This window comes from Pristis pectinata, chromosome 3 (assembly GCF_009764475.1).
Source record: "Pristis pectinata isolate sPriPec2 chromosome 3, sPriPec2.1.pri, whole genome shotgun sequence".
NCBI lineage: Eukaryota > Metazoa > Chordata > Chondrichthyes > Rhinopristiformes > Pristidae > Pristis > Pristis pectinata.
In genome coordinates this window covers 139,314,628-139,337,052 of record NC_067407.1, presented here as the reverse complement: position 1 = coordinate 139,337,052, position 22,425 = coordinate 139,314,628, and the positions used below count along the sequence as shown (strand labels likewise).

At 46.4% G+C, this 22,425-nt stretch overlaps 1 protein-coding gene across 1 annotated transcript in view; it reads right to left on the bottom strand.

The window, feature by feature from the left end:
• Positions 1 to 251: 251 nt before the first annotated feature.
• pex3 (peroxisomal biogenesis factor 3) overlaps positions 252 to 22,425 on the bottom strand; it is a 44,929-nt gene continuing 22,755 nt past the window's right edge. Inside the window, exons 8-12 of the mRNA XM_052011718.1 lie at positions 20,572 to 20,731; positions 8,179 to 8,249; positions 4,871 to 4,993; positions 4,271 to 4,367; positions 252 to 755 (exon numbers count right to left, since the gene is read on the bottom strand). Of these exons, the coding sequence (XP_051867678.1) occupies positions 672 to 755; positions 4,271 to 4,367; positions 4,871 to 4,993; positions 8,179 to 8,249; positions 20,572 to 20,731 (535 nt within the window). The 3' untranslated portion in view covers positions 252 to 671. The remainder of the gene's footprint in view (positions 756 to 4,270; positions 4,368 to 4,870; positions 4,994 to 8,178; positions 8,250 to 20,571; positions 20,732 to 22,425) is intronic.

Below are 22,425 nucleotides of genomic sequence, written 5' to 3'. Positions count from 1 at the left end.
GAAAGGATCTGAAGAATTGTTTGACCCAAAGGTTGGTTACAATCTGGAAAGCAAGTGGGTACTGGAGGCAGACTGAGATTTATCTAGACAAGGATTTGAATCACTAAAACACTGAAGGCCACAGGGCAAGTGGAGCAGAGGAGACTGTGGGGTTATCTTATACAGGTGTATAAAAATCACAGAATATCACATGGTTTATTCCCTGCATATGCTCTGCACTTGAATCAGAAGACAACTTGGACTAAAATTTTCCTTAGTGCTATGTTCTTTTAATACTGTACAATAAATTCATAACAGAAGTTTTTTTGAAAGCAACCAAAATAATAAGAGCAAAGAGGCGCCACACATTTAGGCAATTCCAATCTAGGCTGGAACACACATGCTCGCACACACACGGCAGTAAAAATACATACCCACGGAATCCCAGGTTCATTCTATACAGCTTATAATGTACAGTACACTGATACAAATAACAGGCTGGTACAAAATATTTACAGGCAGATTAATGTGATTGATTCCAGAAAGATTCAGTAAAAGTTAACAGCAACTAGCCATTAGAGACTGTGTGTTGAGTAGAGGCACAGTGCCTCCTAGAGAGAATTTCACTTGCAAACACTTCACGCCGTCACAGGCAAGAGTTGAAGTCGGGCGCCTCACTTGCTCACCAGGAGTCACTTCTCCAGCTGCTGCGGGGTGCTGAATGCTTCGTAGATGTTGGCAGCAAAGTCCTTTACCTGGTCCATCAGCAGCAGGTCCTGGGCACCAGTCGAATCAGACAGTCAGCAACGTTGCATTTGTACACCCACCCTCACCCTCTTTTGCCTAAGAAAGCATCCAGACAGAGGCCCTTTCAGTGACACATCAACAGATGCAAGTGACTGTGATAAGAAGGGGTAGCCCAAAGCCGACTAAGACGTTGGTTTCAATAAATGTTTTAATGAAGCAGAGAGCCAGGAGACGGTAGTGAAGGGCAGGCACAGTAGTGTAGCGGTTAGATAGGCACATGGATGTGAGGAAAATGGAGGGTTATGGGCTAGATTGATTGTGGAGTAGGTTTATATAGGTTGGCACATCCCCATGTCTGTGTAGGTTTCCTCCGGGTGCTCCGGTTTCCTCCCACATTCCAAAGCTGTATGGGTTAGGAAGCTGTGGGCATGCTATGTTGGTGCCGGAAGTGTGGCGACACTTGTGGGCTGCCCCCCAGAACACCCTATGCAAAAGATGCATTTCACTGTGCGTTTTGATGTACATGTGACTAATAAAGAAATCTAAAAGAAAATAAATGCAGGTGCTGGAAATCTGGAATAAAAACAGAAGATACTGGAAACACTTCAACCCAATACGTTAACTCTATTCCTCTCTCCACAGATGCTGCCTGACCTGCTGAGTGTTTCCAGCATTTTCTGTTTTTTTTATTGCAGGAGATGATACAATGAGTTCAGAGCAGAGGGCCAGGATGGTAGAAAAATGTGAACAGCGAGGAAGGTTGTCTAAGGCTACAACAGGATGCAGATCAGATGGGAAGTTGGCCAGAGTGCTGGCAGATGGAACTTAATCCTGATAAGCGTGAGGTGATGAATGTTGGCAAGTCAGATTGGGGTAGGACATACACAGTAAATGGTAGGGGACTAAGGAATGCTGCTGAACAGCGAGATCTAGGGATGCAAGTCCACAGTTCCCTGAAAGTGGCAACAGAGGTAGATAAGGTGGCGAACATGGCATGTGGCATCCTTGCCTTCATAGGCCGGGACATCGAACTTAAAAGTTGGGAATGACATGTTGAAACTTTTACAACCGCACATGGAGCAAAGGGGGGATGAGCTGATAGAGGTATACATGCATAGACAAGGTTGGTCGTCAGAATCCTTTTCCCATGGTAGGGATATCAAAGGGCACAGGCTTAAAGGTGAGAGGAAGGAATTTTGAAGGGGAACTGAGGGGTAAGTTTTTTGTTTACACACACACACACACACACACACACACACACACACAGGCTGATATTTGGAACTCCCTGCTACAGGACGTGATGGAATCAGGTACATTCACTGCATTTATGAGGCATTTAGACAGGCACTTTAATAGGCAAGGTATAGAAAGATATGGTTCTTATTCAGGCAAATGGGATTGGTGTAGATGGGCAGAAAGGTCGGAATGGGCGTGTTGGGCCGAAGGGCCTGTTTCTGTGCTGTACCACTCTTATGATGCGATGACAGTACAGACACCAACGACAATGCAACGGGGCTTGGAAGGAATAAGAGAGCACATGGGGTGGATTTTATAGGATTAGAGCAGCTCAGAAAGACTGGAGAGTTCTGAATATATAAAATAAACCAAGTGTTTGAAGACCTATCTGACTGCGAAAGTAGGGGAGGAGAGAAAGACTGAGGAAGTGGTCAGTTCCTGGCTCAAGAAACTCAACATGCCAAATATATATCTTCATGTTTTCCTTTTAGTTTCAGGTTTCAAAAGGGGAAAGGTGGTGAATTAATTAAACAAAGTTTAAATAAAGAAAACGTGACCGGAGTCATAGGACAGGAAAGGTTTAGAGGGATATGGATCAAATGCGGGCAAATGGGACTGGCTTAGATGGGCATCTTGGTCAGCATGGACCAGCTGGGCCGAAGGGCCTGTTTCCGTGCTGTTTTACTCTATGGCTCATTCAACTGAGAATCCACAGGGAGATCCCAATTTTGAGGAATGGGAACTACTTTATTGAAGAACAATAAAAAGGAAGACAAGAGAAACAAAGGACCGCAGATGCTGGAGGAACTCAGCAGGCCAGGCAGCATCCGTGGAGAAAAGCAGACAGTCAACGTTTCGGGTCAGGACCCTTCTTCCGGACTGAAGATAGGAAAAGGGGAAGCCCAATATAGAGGAGGGAAAAGCAGAGCAGTGATAAGTGGACAGAAGAGGGGAGGTGGGGTGGGCACAGGGTGGTGATAGGTAGATGCAGGGGAGGAGGGGAGACCAAATCCACCAGGAGATGGGTCAAAGGTATGGAGGCAGGTGACCCATGGGGGGAGGGGGAGGAGTGGGGACAAAAAATAGGCGAGAAGAAAAAAAAAGAGATAGGCTAGGAAAGGGAAGAAAAGAAAAGCACCTCCGCTCTCACCCCCACCCCTCCCAGACCCAACAGGGATAGGGTCCCCCTCGTCCTCACATTTCATCCCACCAGCCTACATATCCGACACATCATTCTCCGCCACTTCCGCCATCTCCAACGGGACCCCACCGCCAAGCACATCTTCCCCTCCCCACCCCTTTCTGCCTTTCGCAGGGACTGTTCTCTCCGTGACTCCCTAGTTCACTCCTCCCCACCCCCACCCCAGGGACTTCCCACTGCCCCCGCCACAGGTGCAACACCTGCCCCTACACCACCTCGATCCAGGGACCCAAACAGTCCTTTCAGGTGAGACAGAGACTTAACTGCACCTCCCCTAATATCATCTACTGTATTTGGTGCTCCAAGTGTGGCCTCCTCTACATTGGCGAGACCAAATGCAGACGGTGACCGTTTTGCAGAACACCTGCACTCCGTCTGTAACTGTAACCTGCATCTCCCCGTTGCCAGTCACTTCAACTCCCCCTCCCACACTATCACTGACATGTCAGTCCTCGGTCTCCTCCACTGCCAGGAGAAGTCCAAAAGCAAACTGGTGGAACACCACCTCATTTTCCATCTTGAGACCTTGCAGCCTAATGGCATGAACATTGAATTCTCCCACTTTACCACTATGCCTTGCCTTTTCTTCCGTTTCTTGGCCCCTCTCTTTTTTCCTCCTCACCTAATTTTCTTCCCTCTCCTCCTCTCCCCTCATGGGGTACCTGTCTCCACACCTTTGACCCATCCCCAGTGGATCTGCTCTCCCCTCCTCCCCTGCGCCTGCCTATCACTATCTCCTACCTGCATCCACCTATCACCACCCTGTGCCCACCCCGCCTCCCCTCCTTTGTCCACCTATCACTGCTCTGCTTTTCCCTCCTGTATATTGGGCTTCCCTTTTCCTAACTTCAGTCCTGAAGATGGGTCCCGACCCGAAATGTTGACCGCCTGCTTTTCTCCACAGATGCTGCCTGGCCTGCTGAGTTCCTCCAGCACCTTCTTGTTTTTTCAAAAGGGAAGACAAAACGAGTCAAGAACTGATGGCAAGTATTATCCTATAGATCGTAGGGAAAGGGGAGAGACTGGCGTGCAGTGCTGGGTAAACGACTAAAGCATAGAGAAAGCAGGGACCCAAGGACCTCCATTCACAGAACAACTGTCACTCACCTGAACAAAATGGCTGGGAGTCTCGCTGCAGGTTGAATGTATCTGCCCATTAATAATAGGGATGATCTTGGCGAGAGGAAGCTTCACGTTGGATAAGCTGCAAAGTTTGGGAGAAAGGATATGGATGAAATTCTCACAATGGACCATGGTGTAACAAGTGCACCTCCACTATCCTTGCAGAAATTGTGTTCAGACCATTACACCTCACTGAGTAAACACTTGCATCTTCTCCCCTTTGATTATTTATCAATCATCTTAAATCACTTGTCACTGACCTTGATACCAGTAGAAATCTCTGCACCATCAAAGCATCTCATGACTTTGGGCACCTCAAATAAATTCTCAACATACACTGCTCAAAGGAGAACAACCCCAACAGTTTTTCATCTCCAATATCACGCTAGTACATCTCCTCTGTGCCCTCTCCAAACCATTTACTAAAGCGTGATGCCCAGAATGGAGCACAACACTAATAAATATTGAGCACAACTTGTTTGATTTGCAAACGAGACTTGAATTGAGGTTTCTCTGCAGAGTTGGGTACATCTCTCCTCTGGCAAACATCAAACTGAGTGCCGTGCCACAGGTGGACAAACTGACCTGTTGATCCTTCCATTCTGAGTGGCAGCCTCTTCTGTGGGCTTGAAGAACTCCGCCATGTTGTCCAGCAGTCGGCTAAATCCTCGATTCAAACAGGAATTTAAAACGGTGTTGAAGTCTGCACTGTGGTATTTACACAAGGTGACAGTTAACCACATTTCGCACTGGTTGTAATTCAGTGAAAGGTAAAAACGTGGGGTGATACTATAACGGACGTAAGTACCGCTTCTCTTAAGTGAGCTGAGGAGTGGAACTGAGAGACAGTGAGAGTTCCCTCCAGTCCGACAGCTCCTTATAACAGGATAATTAAAAGATTTAGAGTTAAACCTTAGATTAACATCATTAACTATTATAAGAAACTATTTTTGCTGCCAATTGCTTAGTGTTTTTAATAGTACGTAATTATCTCGGTCAGGTGAGATTGGAAAGTTCTATGCTTCCTTTCCAATCATATTGTCACAGGCCTAAAGCAATTGGCAGAGAATTTATCAATTGAGCTAAGGTGATCCCATTTCATTTCAACGCACACTGCAAGGAAAGACGTAGTAAGTTATGACACATCTACAGATAATTATTCCAACACAGCACTGGCTGGCTCCTTCAGTTTATCTGCTCCTTCACTCCCTGGTTGCCCGAGGACATTCAATGCACTGCAGCTGGTTACACAAGTCACACCAAGATCTGTTCACTGATTCACCCTGAATGGTCAGACCTACATTAGCTCCCAGCTAAGCAAGGCCTCACTTTGAAAATTCTGAGTTTTCAAGTTCCTTGATTGTTTCATCAAGTGCTTTCTTTATAAGTCTCCTCTAATACCATAACCCTCTGACAGCTCCAGGTTCCCCAGTTCCATTCTCTTGAACGTGCTCAAACTTAATTAAACATAGAACACTACAGCACAGTACAGGCACTTCGGCCCACAATGTTGTGCTGACATTTTATCCTGCTCTAAGATCTATCTAACCCTTCCCTCCCACATAGCCCCCTATTTTTCTATCATTCATGTATCTAAGAGTCTCTTAAATGTCCCTAATGTATCTGCCCCCACAACCTCTGCAGGCAGTGCATTCCACACACCCACCACTCTCCCCCTGACATCCCCCTTACACCTTCCTCCAATCACCTTAAAATTATGTCCCCTTGTGTTAGCCATTGTCGCCCTGGGAGAAAGTCTCTGCCTGTCCACTCGATCTATGCCTCTTATCATCTTGTACACCTCTATCAAGTCACTTCTCATCCTCCTTCTCTCCAAAGAGAAAAGCCCTAGCTCGCTCAACCTATCCTCATAAGACATGCTCTCCAATCCAGGCAATATCCTGGTAAATCTCCTCTGCACTATCATTGTGCCTCCAGCTATCAGGGCCATAAGCTCTGGAATTCCCTCCATCTCTCTAGCTCTTTAATAATGTTCTTTAAAAGCTATTTTCTTAATCAAGTTTTTAGCCTCGTATCTCCTTATCTAAATTCTTTCAAATTTAGTCTGATTAGGCTCCTCTAAAGCAGCTATGGATCTTTTTCACTTGATCAAATGCATTTTTTCTTATAATTCATGATGTGAACATCACTGCCAAGGCCAACAGTCCTCAAGACAAGCACACACGTCCCCACAAGCCTGCTCCGCCACTCGTTGGAGTCATGGCTGATCTGGTTTTAGCTTCAACCCCAATCTCATTCTTGTTCCTCACATGCCCCATTTTCACCAAGTTATCTCAACCTTGAATATGTTCCATGTTTCAACCTCCACAGCTCTCCCTTGTACAGCTTTCCAAACCCTCACTGCACTCAGAGGAAACATTCCTCCTCACCTCAGTTTTAAATAGGCAACTCATTCTGAGACCACATCCACTAGTTCTAGATTCCCACAAAAGGGGAACTATCTATCCAGTCAAGCATACCCACCTGGAACATTACATTTCAATGGGTTCCTGGGTTAGATGGTATTAGTTACAAGGAGAGGTTGGACAAACTCTGAACTCGCAGGTGGATAGGGCAGTTAAGAAAGCTTATGGGGTGTTCGTTTTCATAAGTCGAGGGATCGAGTTTAAGAGCCGCGAGGTAATGATGCAGCTCTACAAAACTCTGGTTAGACCACACTTGGAGTACTGTGTCCAGTTCTGGTCGCCTCATTATAGGAAGGATGTGGAAGCGTTGGAAAGGGTGCAGAGGAGATTTACTAGGATGCTGCCTGGGTTGGAGAGTATGCATTGTGAGGACAGACTAAGGGAGCTAGGGCTTTACTCTTTGGAGAGGAGGAGGATGAGAGGAGACATGATAGAGGTGCACAAAATATTAAGAGGAATAAATAGAGTGGACAGTCAGTGCCTCTTTCCCACGGCGCCAATGCTCAATACAAGAGGGCATGGCTTTAAAGTAGTGGATGGGAAGTTCAAGGGAGATATGAGAGGGAGGTTTTTTTACCCAGAGAGTGGTTGGGGCGTGGAATGCGCTGCCTGGGGCGGTGGTGGAGGCAGGTACATTGGTCAAATTCAAGAGATTACTAGATAAGCATATGGAGGAATTTAAAATAGAGGGATATGTGGGAGGAAGGCGTTAGATAGTCTTAGGTGAGATATAAAGGTCGGCACAACATTGTGGGCCGAAGGGCCTGTATTGTGCTGTACTGTTCTATGTTTATGTTCTATGAAGTGGCGGAGGCTGAGGAGGGGCGACCCAGTAGAAGTATACAAAATTATGAGGAAGGCAGATAGGGTAGAGAGTCAGAACTTTTCCCCAGGGTGGAAATGTCAAATACTAGAGGGCTTAGCTTAAGGTGAGGGGGGCAAGTTTAAAGGAGATCTGCGAGGCAAGTTTTTTTTTTAAAAACAGAAAGTGGTGGGTGCCTGGAAAGTGCTGCCAGAGGAGGTGGTGGAAGCAGATACAATGGGAACGTTTAAGAGGCATTTAGACAGGCACCTGAACAAACAAGGAAAGGAGGGACATAGACCATGTGCAGTCAGATGGGATTAGTTTGGATTGGCATCATGGTTTGTTTAGACAATAAGGGCTGAAGGGCCTGTTCCTTTGCTGTATTGCTCTGTGTTCTATCACTTGTTCTTCAAATCAGCATGGACTTAACCTGTTCAATCATTCCACACAAGACCACCACTTTATTCCAGGATCCCACCCCATGCACTTTCTCTGAATTGTCTCCAGTGCAAGAATATCCCTTCTCCAGTAAGGCCGTAACTTTACACAATACTTGGAGGTATGGCCCTCCAAATCCTGTACAGATGCAGCAACTCCCCATAGCCAAATTTTCAAACCAAGAACTCCACAATGTCTTTTCCCCAAAGTTCTGGCATACAGACCTTTCCAGCATATCCCTGGTTTCATTAAGAAGTTTGAGGGTGGTTAGATCTTTTTCTGTCAAACTGGAAGCCTGTAGAAAGAAAATGATTTAGAAATTGTAACAATAAATTGCACATCAAACTACACTCTTTGGCTTTCACTAAAAAACACAATGCTGGAGGAACTCAGCGAGTCAAGCAGCATCTGTGGAGGCAAAGGGATGGTGGACATTTTGGGTCGAGACCCTTGCAGCAGGAGAGAGTGATCAGTATAAAGAGGTGAGAGGGAAGGGGTGACACAAGAGGCAGGCAGGCAATAGCTGGAACCAGGTGAGGAGGGAGAAAATGGACAGATGGAGCTAGTGGGACGGAGGGGTGGAGTCAGGAGACAGCAGCTGGTGGGTGATAGGTAGAGAGAGATACAGATGGAGCGAGACAGGGGAGGAAGAGATGGAGGCTGGAGGATGACATGGATACACAAGAGGCTACAGGTAGTGGAATCTGATAAGGAAGGTGAGAAGCAGCACCAGATAGGGGAGGATATACACTCAGCTCTGGTGCATCTGGACAGTAAAGACAACTACGTTAGACTATTGTTTATTGAATACAGCTCCGCCTTCAATACTGTAATTCCAAGCAAACTCATCACCAAACTCCGAGATCTGGGACTCAACACCTCCCTCTGTAACTGGATCCTTGACTTTCTGACCAACAGATTGCAATCAGTGAGGATAGGCAGCAATACCTCCAGCATGACAATTCTCAACACTGGTGCCCACAAGGCTGCGTCCTCAGCCCTCTACTCTACTCTCTACATACTTATGACTACGTGGCCAGAGTCTGCTCTAACTCCATCTACAAGTTTGCAGATGATACCGCCGTAGTGGGCCGTATCTCAAATAATGATGAGACGGAGTACAGGAAGGAGATAGAGAGCTTCGTGACATGGTGTCATGCCAACAACCTTTCCCTCAATGTCAACAAAGGAGCTGGTCATTGACTTCAGGAAAGGGGGCGGTGTACATGCACCTGTCTACATCAACGGTGCTGGGGTCGAGAGGGTTGAGTGCTTCAAGTTCCTAGAAGAGAACATCACCAATAGCCTGTACTATTCCAACCACGTAGATGCCACGGCCAAGAAAGCTCACCAGCGCCTCTACTTCCTCAGGAGGCTAAAGAAATTTGGTATGCCCTTTTGACACTCACCAACTTTTATCAATGCACCACAGCAAGCATCCTATCTGATGCATCATGGCTTGGTATGGCAACTGCTCTGCCCAGGACTGCAAGAAACTGCAGAGTTGTGGACACAGCCCAGCACGTCACTGAAACCAGCCTCCCCTCCGTGGACTCTGTCTTTACCTCACGCTGCCTTGGTGAAGCAGCCAGCATAATCAAAGACCCCACCCACCCAGGTCATTCCTCTCCCATCAGGCAGAAGATACAAGATCCTGAGGGCACGTACCACCAGGCTCAAGGACAGCTTCTATCCCACTGTGATAAGACCATTGAATGGTTCCCTTATACGATGAGATGGACTATGACCTCATGATCTACCTTGTTGTGATCTTGCACTTTATTGCACTGCACTTTCTCTGTGACACTTTATTCTGTACTGTTATAGTTTTTACCCTGTACTACCTCAATGCACTCTGTACCAACTCAATGTAACTGCACTGTGTAATGAATCGTCCTGTATGATCGGTATGCAAGACAAGTTTTTCACTGTACCTCGGTACAAGTGACAATAATAAACCAATTTAAGTCGTGGTTGGGGATAGAAGAACCAGTGATGTGCAGGTGGCAGGCTGATGGAACCAAGTTGAAATGGGAATCAACTGGGAGGTCAGGATGGCCATTGCGGACAGAGCAGAGGTGTTCCGTAAAATGGTCGCCTAGTCTACACTTGGTCTTGCTGATGTAGAGGGGACCATATCATGCATGCAGTAGATGAGGCTGAAGGAGATGCATGTTAATCTTTGCTTGACCTGGAAGGGACGTTTACGTCCCTGGGTGTTGCTGAGGGAGGTGGTGGCAGGGGAAAGTGCTGGGGGGGGGGGGGGGGGGGGGGGGTGGGGGGGGCAGGAGGGATGAGTGAACTAGGGAGTTGCAGAGAGAGTGGTCCCTGTGGAAGGCAGGAATGGGCGGGGAGGGGAAGATGACTGGTGGTGGGGTCCTGTTTTAGCTACAGGAGTGATGAAGGATGATATGCTGGATGTGGATGCTGGTAGGGTGAAAGGCGAGGACATAGAACATAGAAAAACTACAGCACAATTCAGGCCCTTCGGCCCACAAAGCTGTGCCGAACACGTCCCTACCCGAGAAATTACTAGGCTTACCCATAGCCCTCTATTTTAGTCAGCGCCATGTACCTACCTAATAGTCTCTTGAAAGACCCTATCATATCCGCCTCCACCACCATTTCCAGCAGCCCATTCCACACACTCACCACTCTCTCCCAAGGAGAAAAGGCTGAGTTCCCTCAACCTGCTTTCGTAAGGCATGCTCCACATTCCAGGCAGCATCCTTGTAAATCTCCTCTGCACCCTCTCTATGGCTTCCACATCTTTCCTGTAGTGAGGTGACCAGAACTGAGCACAATACTCCAAGTGGGGTCTGACCAGGGTCCTATATAGCTGCAACAATACCTCTCGGCTCCTAAATTCAATTCCCCGATTGATGAAGGACAATACACCATATGCCTTCTTAACCACAGAGTCAACTTGCGCAGCTGCTTTGAGCGTCCTATGGACTCGGACCCCAAGATCCCTCTGATCCTCCACACTGCCAAGAGTCCTACCATTAATACTATATTCCGCCAACATATTTGACCTACCAAAATGAACCACTTCACAATTATCTGGGTTGAACTGCATCTGCCACTTCTCAGTCCAACTCTGCATCCTATCTATGTAACCTCTGACAGCCCTCCAAACTATCCACAACACCCCCAACCTTCGTGTCGTCCGCAAACTTACTAACCCAGCCCTCCACTTCCTCATCCAGCTAGTTTATAAAAATCACAAAGAGTAAGCGTCCCAGTAGAGATCCCTGAGGTACACCACTGGTCACCGACCTCCACTCAGAATACGACCCTTCAACAACGACTCTTTGCCTTCTGTGGGCCAGCCAGTTCTGGATCCACACTGCAATGTCCCCTTGGATCCCATGTCTCCTCACCTTCTCCATAAGCCTCGCATGGGGTACCTTATCAAACGCCTTGCTGAAATCCATATACACTACATCTACTGCTCTCCCTTCATCGACGTGCTTAGTCACATCCTCAAAAAAATTCAATCAGGCTCGTAAGACAGGACCTGCCCTTGACAAAGCCATGCTGACTATTCCTAATCATATTATACCTCTCCAAATGTTCATAAATCCTCTCTCTCAGGATCTTCTCCATCAGCTTACCAACCACTGAGGTAAGATTCACTGGTCTATAATTTCCTGGGCTATCCTTACTCCCCTTCTTGAACAAAGGAACAACATCCGCAACCCTCCAATCTTCCAGAAACTCTCCCGTCTCCATCGACGATGCAAAGATCATCGTCAGAGGCTCCGGAATCTCCTCCCTTGCCTCCCACAGCAACCTGGGTTACATCTCATCCGGTCCTGACGACTTATCTAACTTGATGCTTTCCAAAAGTTTCAGCACCACCTCTTTTCTAATATCTACATGCTCAAGCTTTTCAGCCTGCTGCAAGTCCCCACTACAATCCCCCAGATCTTTTTCCGTGGTGAATACTGACATAAAGTATTCATTAAATACCTCCGCTATTTCTTCCGGATCCATACACACTTTCCCACTGCTGCACTTGATAGGCCCTATCCTTTCGCATCTCATCCTCTTACCTTTCACATACGTGTAGAACGCCTTGGGGTTTTCCTTAATCCTGCCCGCCAAGGCTTTCTCATGTCCCCTTCTGGCTCTCCTAATCTCTTTCTTAAGTTCCTTCCTTTTAGCCTTGTACTCCTCCCAAGGGAACTCTATCTCTGTTTTGCTTGGAAGAAGGTGGGGTGAGATCTGAATACCAGGAAATAGAGAAAATATGAGTGAGGGCTCCAAAAGGAGAACATTTCGGATGTCCTGGAGCAGAAAGTCTCATCTTAGAGGATTAGGCGCGGCGGAGATGGAGAAACTGAAAAAAAGGGATAGCATCCTTACAAGAGACAGGGTAGGAAGGGGTGTAGTAAAATTAGTCGTGGGAATCAAGGGGTTTATGTCAGTATGGAGATGGAGACCGGGGTCCAGGCAAGGCCAAGTGGTGTCAGAAACGGACAAGTGAATTTGAAGGCAGGTGGTAGTTTGTAGTAAAGGTGATAAGATTGAGGAGTTCCACGAGTGCAGGAGGTAGCAACAATGAAGTCGTCAACGCAGTGGAGAACCATTTGGGGAGTGGTGCCGGAGTAGGTTTGGACCAAGGACTGTTGGAAACACAGGTATAGCTTGGGCCCACGGCTACACCTCTGATCTGTAGAAAGTGAGAGGGATCAGAAGAGAAGTTGCTCAGTGTAGGAATAAATCTGGACACTGACATCACCTGATAGGAAATGTGGAATCTGTGAGTGAGGTTCCCAACTAGGAGATATCCATGAGTGAGTCTGTGCATTGGGAAAAATCACAAAGTTGGAACTGACTCTAAGGAAGAATAAGTATTTTCCAACTAACTCATCACTTTCTCTTCAAGTGCCTCGACTTCCCTACATTTGCGTAGTGCTTCTCCTTCCTGCGCTTGCCGTGCAGGGGCCCTGCAGGTAGATTTGGGGAATAGTACAGTGAAGACATCCATACTTATTTACTCATTATGACACAGTAGGCCATTCAACCCATGTACTTGTTTCCCCGGAGCTCTGCAACTTACTCCCTCCCACACATCCATCAAACACCCTTTGATATGTTTTGCCATTCACCTTCACTAAGGGGTAACTTACAGGAGCTAGTACGTCATTGGGATGTGGGAGAAAACCAAAGCATCCCGGGGGAAACCCAAGCAGTCACAGGGAGAACGTGCAAATTCCACACAGACGAGAGGTCAGGACTGAAGCCAGGGCTCTGCCGTTGTGAGGCCACCAAGTCCATGTCAACAGTCAAACATCCATTTACAACAATCCCATTTTATTAGAGCCATAGAGCACTACAGCACAGAAACAGGCCCTTTGGCCCATTTAGTCCATGCTGGCCTGGTTTTTTGCCTAGTCCCATCTGCACCCAGACCACAGCCCTCCATACCTCTCTCATCCATGTCCCGATCCAAACTTCTCTTAAATGTTGCAACTGAACCCACATCTACCACTTCCACTGGCAGCTCGTTCCACACTCGCACCGCCCTCTGAGTGAAGAAGTTCCCCCTTAGATTCCCCTTAAATATTTCACCTTTCACCCTAAATCTATGACCTCTTGTTCTAGTCTTACCCAACCTGAGGGGAAAAAGCCTGCATGCATTCATCCTATCTATACCCCTCATATGTTTATATAGAGGTATATAAACATATGAGGGGTATAGAGGTATATAGAGGTAAGATCTCCCTTCATTCTCCTGTGCTCCAGGGAACAAAGTCTTAACCTAATCAACCTTTCCCTGTAATTCAGGTCCTCAAGTCCTGGCAACATCCGTGTAAATTTTCTCTGCACTCTTTCAAGCTTATTGGTATCTTTCCTGTAGGTAGGTGACCAGAACTGCACACAACACTCTAAATTTGGCCTCACCAACATCTTATCCAACTTCAACATAACATCCCAACTCCTGTACTCAATGCCCTGATTAATGAAGGCCAATGTGCCAAAAGCTTTCTTTGCGACCCTATCTCTGTGATGCCACTTTCAAGGAATTATGGACCTGTATTCCCAGGTCCCTTTGTTCTACCGCACACCTCAGTGCCCTACCATTCACTGTGTAAGTCTCACCCTGGTTTGTCCTCCCAAAGTGCAACACCTCACACTTGTCTGCATTAAATTCCATCTGCCATTTTTCAGCCCATTTTCCCAGATCACTTTGCAAGCTTTGATAGCCTTCCTCGCTGTCCACTATGCCCCCAATCTTGGTGTCATCTGCAAATGTGCTGATCCAGTTTAAAACATTATCATCTAAATCATTAATATAGATGATAAACAACAACAGACCCAGCACCGATCCCTGCGCACAGGCCTCCAGTCAGAGAGACAACTGTCATGAACCAGCAACAAAAGAAACACACTGAGCATGATTCAGTGTTAAAAACTATTTTATTAATCACTACTTATGATAATACGTAAAATAAAAGTAAAAATGTTAGTATGTTAGAATTCAAGAATGTTAAACCTCGAACGTTAACCCCAAAACTAAACTCGTCGTGTGTGTGTGTGACAAAGTCCAAAACTCCCAGTTCCTGAATGGTTCTTAAAGTTCAGTTCCGCAAGCCATAAGGTGAAACATGAGCAAGGGCTTCTTCAACAACCACCGTTGTCTGAAGATAAGATATAGATGTAGAAAAACATAGAGAGAGTACATACGAAATCCAAATGTTCCACGATGGAACCCAAACGACACTTCAGTGTTTACTCGGTAGTGACTTCCTCACCCCGAAAAGCATCCGAACCGTGGTCGTCCACTCACAAATACCTGTTTCCTTCTACAGGTCAGCAACAAAGTGAACTCCACCGGATTACTTCCAACTTCCATACATGGATTTCAGTGGCAAACACAGTTATTGTTTCTCATCCATCGATAGAGAAAACAAGCAGGCTGGTGTCTCTCTCCCTTCTCTCTCTCTCCTTCTTCTTCTTCTTCAACAACGTCATTACGTCCTTTATCTTCTATTGACGTAAGCACGCCCCACACACACATACACACACACTCTCTATCTTAAAGGGACTTTCACTGAGTCCGTAACACAACCATCTACTACCACTCTCTGGCCTCTCCCGCTAAGCCAATGTTGAATCCAGTTGACTGCTTCATCCTGAATGCCAAGCGACTTAACCTTCTGGAGCAGCCTCCTATGCGGGACTTTGTCAAAGGCCTTGCTAAAGTCCATGTAGACAACGTCCACTGCCTTCCCTTCATCAACCTTCCTGATAACCAGCTCGAAAAATTCTAAGATTGGTTAGACAAGACCTGCCATGCACAAAGTTATGTTGACTATCCCTAATCAGTCCCTATTTATCCAAATACTTATATATCCTGTCCCTCAGAATGACCTCCAATAATTTACCCACGAATGACGTCAGGCTCACCGGCCTATAATTTCCCAGCTTATTCTTGGAGCCTTTCTTATACAAAGGAACAACATCAGCTATCTTCCAGTATCTCACCGGTGGCTGAGGACATTTTAAATATCTCTGCCAGGGCCCCTGCAATTTCTGCACTAGCCTCCCAAAGGTCCAAGGGGACACTTCATCAGGCCCTGGGGATTTATCTACCCTAATTCGCCTCAAGACAGCAAACACCTTCTCTTCCATAATCCGGATACGGTACATGATGTCACTGCTCTTTTGCCTCAGTTCTATAGTCTCTGCGTCTGTCTCCCAAGTAAATACAGATGCAAAAAATTCATTTAAGATCTCCCTCATCTCTTTTGGCTCCACACATAGATGACCATGTGGATCTTCAATAGGACCAATTTTGTCCCTTGCTATCCTTTTGCTCTTAATACACCAATATAAACCCTTTGGATTCTCTTTCACCCTGTCTGCCAGAGCAACCTCATGTCTGCTTTTAGGCCTCCTGATTTCTCTGTTAAGTGTTCTCTTCCATTTCTTATACTCCTCATGTGCCTCATTTGATCCTAACTGCCTAAACCTGATATGCGCTTCCTTTTTCTTTACCAAGGCCTCAATATCCCTTGATAACCAAGGTTCCCTAAACCTGTCAGCCTTGCCTTTTATTTGAACAGGAACATACCGATTCTGTACTCTCAATATTTCGCTTTTGAAGGCCTCCCACTTACCAAGCATCTCTTTGCCGGAAAACAACCTATCCCAATCCATGCCTGCCAGATCCCTTATGATGCCATCAAAATTGGCCTTCCTCTTGGATCTTGAATCTAACTTAGACTTCCAAACCCTGTGGGTTATTTTGAATTATTGGCATCTTTCCTGTTGGAAATTATTGGTATCTTTTTTGAATTACTTTCAAAACCTTTGATTTGGCGACTAAAGTACAGATATGGGCTGATATCGTTATGTCTCAAGGGTCTTTCCTTGTCTTTTTTTTTAAACCAAACAGCTCCAGTTTTCAGTAGTGGGTTTAGATTTTTTTTATATAATAAAATTATTCCAATTTTTTTCTTTATTAACTAACTATCACGTGATTATTAATTTAGAATATTGTGATCTCAAGTATGATTTAACACAATGTATTCAGTAGTATTTTTATCTTCTTTTTGATGCTTGTACTGTGTATTTTCTTTGTGGAATTAATAAAAATATTGTAAAAAGAAAATTGGCCTTCCTCCAGCTTAGAAACTTAACCCTAGGACCAGTCCTATCCTTCTCCATAATTATCTTGAAACTAAGGGAATTATGATTACTCGATCCAAAGTGTTCCCCTACACTCACTTCTGTCACCTGGCCTGTCTCATTCCCTAAGAGGAGATCCAGTATCGTGTTGTCTCTAGTTGGGACCTCTACGTATTGATTAAGGAAACTTTCCTGAACACATTTGACAAACTCTATCCCATCCAGTCCTTTTACAGTGTGGGAGTCAATATGTGGAAAGTTAAAGTCACCTATCACAATGTTATATTTCCTGCAACTGTCTGCTATCTCTCTACAAATTTGGTCCTCTAAATCCCACTGACTACTGGGAGGTCAATAGTCCCATTAATGTGGTCATCCTTTTTTATTCCTCAGTTCCACCCAAATTGCCTCGGTAGTCGAGCCCTCCAGTATGTCCTCTCTGAGCACTGCCGTGACATCAGTAGGACAGTAATGCCACCCCTCCTCCCTTTAATACCTCCCCCTCTATCATGTCTAAAACAACAGAACATTGAGGTGCCAATCCTGCCCCTCCTGCAACCAAGTCTTACTAATAGCTACAACATCATAACTCCACGTATGGACCCATGGTCTAAGCTCATCCATCTTACCTACAGTACTCCTTGCATTGAAATACACCCAACTCAGAACATTAGTTCTATCATGTTCAACCTTTTGGTTTCCATCTGTGCCTGTAGTCTTAATGTCTACTTTCCCCACAGCCCCTCCACTTGATGTCCTACCACTCTGCTCCCCACATTCTCTTCAACTCCCCCCAGATTCTACCACTCCCCTGCACACTAGGGGCAATTTACTGTGGCTGATTAATCGACCAACTTGCAACTTGTTTGGGATGTGGGAGAAAACCTGGAGGAAACCCACACGGTTACGGGGAGAACGTGCAGAGTCCACGCAGACAGCGCCGGAGGTCAGGTCTGAAGCCGTTTCACTGGAGCTGTAAGGCAGCGTCTCTGCTAGCGCTGCCACTGACCGCTCACCGCCAGGGTGCTGCCTTTTCAAACTACCCTCGCTTTCCGCAATCTTGTACATCGATACACAAAAGATGCATTTCACTGTGTGTTGAGTGTTCTGGGGGCAGCTCGCAAGTGTCGCCACACTTCTGGCGCCAACATAGCTTGCCCACAACTTCCTAACCCGTACGTCTTTGGAATGTGGGAGGAAACCGGAGCACCCGGAGGAAACCCATGCAGTCACGGGGAGAACGTACAAACTCCTTACAAACGGCAGCCAGAATTGAACTCGGGTTGCTGGCGCTGTAATAGCATTACGCTAACTGCTACACTACCGTGCCTGCCCCACACTACGGTGCCTGCAATCTTGAGAGCTTGATTGGTGTAAAGGCATACAGTGACAGGGTAGAAACACTGCCCATGGGTTAAATGATAGAAAAAAAACCAGCAATATTTGGGAAATCTGAAATAAAAACAGAAAATGCTGAAACAGGCAGCTTCTGTGGAAAGGTAAACAGTTAATGTTTCAGGTCCAGGACAATGAAAAAGAAACAAGTTAGTTAAGGTAGCAGAGAAGGGTGGGGGAGGGCAATGGGTTAAAGGGAGTTGCTCCGATAGGGTGAAATAGTGGGGCAATTAGAATCAGATTAAGCTTCTTTGTCTGTGTAATGTGTTGTTATTGTTGGATAGTCTGTGTCATGCTGTGCAGTTCGGTCTACTGGGACATGCCCAGCAGACCAGACTAAATAAAAAGGATGTCAATCAAAAATGGCCAGTCCTGATACAAACAGAGAGTTATCTAAAGTTGGAGAGTTCAAGGGAGATATCAGAGGAAGGTTTTTCGCCCAGAGAGTGGTTGGGGCATGGAATGCACTGCCTGGGGTGGTGGTGGAGGCAGGTACATTGGTCAAATTCAAGGGATTACTAGATAAGCATATGGAGGAATTTAGAATAGAGGGATATGTGGGAGGAAGGGGTTAGATAGTCTCAGGCGAGGTTTTAAGGTCTGCACAACATTGTGGGCTGAAGGGCCTGTATTGTGCTGTTACAGTTTTATGGTTCTATGGAGAACTTGATACTGAGTTCTGCAGGCTGCGACGTCTATCCAGGTGGATGACGGGGTAATGTTCCCCAAGTGTGTGCTGGGCCTTGTTGTGACAGTGCAGGAGGCCACAGACCGACAGGTCAGAGTGGGAGAGAGGCAGTGAATTGAAGTGGCAGGCAACTGGAGGCTGTGGGTTCGGTTGGCTTTGCTAAACAGGACAGAGCTGAAGAGGTTTTCCAGAAAGCTACAGTCACAGCTCTCTTGCTGAAGTGCCAGACAGCACAACTCAGAGTATAGAAGTCAATGTAAACGCATTGTCGTCTTGTATGAAACAAAAACACAAGCTCCCAGTGTAAATACACAGCAGTTGGAGGACGAGGACTTAATCCAGTTGGCTTTCACACTTGAAGGGAGTGTTGGGGCTCAGGAGACTGCTGTCTGGGGAGGGAGAGCTAATGGCCACTCTCTTTCATCTCACCACAGCTGAAGTATCAGATCGACCATCTTTGCAATATTGTGCCCTATGATGTCACTAAAGGCAAAAAAAAACCCAAAACAACAGTAGTCAAACAGCGCAGTCCTTAGCATAATGCAAATTGAATAGTTCAGTGAGATCACAAGTGGCAGAGCCGCTGCCTCACAGTTCCAGCGAAGAGGGTTCAAGCCAGACTTCTGGTGCTGTCAATGTGAAGTTTGCATGTTGTCCCTGTACCGCGTGGGTTTCCTCCGGGTGCTCCGGTTTCGTCCCACATCCCAAACACCCGCAGGTTGGTAGATTAATTGGCCACTGTGAATTGCCCGTAGTGTGCAGGTCAGTGGGAGAATCTGGGGGGGAGTTGAAGAAAATGTGAGGAGAATAAAATGGAATTAGTGTAAGGTCTGAGATGGAGATTTACCAGGATACTCCCTGGATTAGAGAATATGTCTTACAAGGAAAGGTTGAGCGAGCTAGGGCTTTTCTCTTTGGAGCAACACAGGATGAAAGGAGACTTGATCGAGGTATACAAATTATGGGAGGCGTAGACAGAGTGGACAGCAGCACCTTTTTCCCCAGAGCGGCAATGGCCAATATCAGTGGACATCTGTTTAAGGTGAGAGGAAGAAAGTTCAGGGGAGATGTCAGAGGTAGTTTTTTTTTAAAAATAACACAGTGGTGGGTGCCTGGAATGCACTGCCGCGGGTGGTGGTAAAGGCTGATACAATGGGGACATTTAAGGGACTCTTATATAGGCACATGGATGTAAGAAAAATGGAGGGTTATGGGCTGTGTAGGAGGGAAGGGTTAGATTGATCGTGGAGTAGGTTTATATAGGTCGGCACAACATTGTGGGCAGAAGGGCCCATATTGTGCTGCATTGTTCTACATTTAAATGGGTGTCTGATAGTTGGCATGGACTCATTGTGCCAGAGCAGGGCAAGCATGATAGTGTAGCGGTTAGTGTTCAATTCCGGCTGCTGTCTGGAAGGAGTTTGTACATTCTCCCTGTGTCTGCGTGGATTTCCTCCGGGTGCTCCGGTTTCCTCCCACATTCCAAATACATACGGGTTAGGAAGTTGTGGGCATGCTATGTTGGCGTCGGAAGCGTGGCGACACTTGCGGGCTGCCCCAGAACACGCTACGCAAAAGATGTATTTCACTGTGTGATTCGATGTACATGAGACGAATGAATAAATCTTAATCTTATCTTCTGTGCTGTATGACTCCAGGGAAATAGGCAGCAGGTTAAGGCTTCCCAGGAAGGCTTTGGGCAGTTACTTACCCACCCAATGATCACCTGCCTGACACAGACCCAAGAGCTGCAACCCAACAAACTGGCAGTGAGGGAGGACAACATCCGAGGACAATGTCTGAGACAAAGTGCTTCCCAGTGTAATCAATGCAGCACACCAGCAGTGATACTCAATTGCCAAGCAGACTTGTTTGCAGGATCAAGCCTTACCTGGGAGGACAAGGTGGCTTCTTCATCGGGGATTAAATACCAACACAGCGGGGACTTGGTCACGGTCACCTCTGATTCACTGGGATGTTCCACCTGCTGCCGGATTTCACCCAGATATTGCTCCAGCTCCTGCAGTGACACGCTTTGCTTCAGTGACAAACTGCGTGGGCAAGTGGGTCAGCTGTTAGCAATTGTACAGTGTCACATGGCACAACAAAGCCAATGAGTGCAGGACTCTCCAACACTGGTTACAGCATAGAAGCAGGCCATTCAATGATAGGTTGAGCGAGCTAGGGCTTTTCTCTTTGGAGAGGAGGGTGAGAGGTGACTTGACAGAGGTGTACAAGATGATAAGAGGCGTAGATCGAGTGGACAGTCAGAGACTTTTTCCCCAGTGCGACAATGGATAACATGAGGGGACATAATTTTAAGGTGATTGGAGAAAGGTGTAAGGGGGATGTCAGGGGGAGAGTGGTGGGTGTGTGGAACACACTGCCTGCAGAGGTTGTGGGGGCAGATACATTAGGGACATTTAAGAGACTCTTAGATAGGCACATGAATGATAGAAAAATAGGGGGCTATGTGGGAGGGAAGGATTAGATAGAGTAGGGTAAAATGTCGGCACAACATTGTGGGCTGAAGAGCCTGTACTGTGCTGTAGTGTTCTATGTTCTAATCCAAAGGAAAAAACGAGCTGCTGGAGGAACTCAGTCAGGCAGCATCTGTGGAGGGAAGCGGACAGTCAATGTTGTGGGTCGAGACCCTTTATCTGGACCTGAAATGTTGACTATCTATTTCCCTCCACATGCTGCCTGAACCACTGAGTTCCTCCAGCAGTTTGTTTTTTTGCTCGAGATTCCAGCATCTGCAGTCTCATATCTCCATTCAACCCAAAAGATCGACACCTGTGTTCAAGTTCCACACAATCCTCAAAACCCACTTCTTCTCCCTGATCACCATATCTGTTATTCTTTTCTCCTTTGTATAATAAGCTAGCTTCCCTTTAAATGATTTACCTCCAGTCACCTGAACGCACTGTGCGAGCTTCTTCCATATTCTTGCTGCTCTCTGGGATAAGTTTCCCATGAATTCCCGACTGGACTTATTGACGGCTACAGATTCCGGTTCCCATCCCCACCCCAAGCCCTCTGTCACGTCACCTTTAGTCTCCCCTCCGTTGGAGGAAAAAGTCCCAGCCTGTTCGATCTTTCTCAATACCACACTCTCCTCCTTGTGACTATTTTTGTAAATCTTTCTTTCACCATAGCCAGGATATAGAACATAGAGCAGTACAGCATAATACAGGCCCTTTGGCCCACAATGTTGTGCCGACCTTTAAACCTCGCCTAAGACTATCTAACCCCTTCCTCCCACATATCCATCTATTTTAAATTCCTCCATATGCTTATCTAACAACTTCTTGAATTTGACCAATGTACCTGCCTCCACCACCGCCCCTGGCAGCGCATTCCATGCCCCAACCACTCTCTGGGTAAAAAAACCTTCCTCTGATATCTCCCTTGAACTTCCCACCCATTACTTTAAAGCCATGCCCTCTTGTATTGAGCACTGATGCCCTGGGAAAGAGGTGCTGGCTGTTCCTCTTAATATTTTGTACATCTCTATTATGTCTCCTCTCATCCTCCTTCTCTCCAAAGAGTAAAGCCCTAGCTCCCTTAGTCTCTCCTCATAATGCATACTCTTTAAACCAGGCAGCATCCTCGTAAATCTCCTCTGCACCCCTTCTAACTCTTCCACATCCTTCCTATAATGAGGTGACCAGAACCGGACACAGTACTCTAAGTGTGGTCTAACCAGAGTTTTGTGGAGCTGCATCATTACCTCGTGGATCTT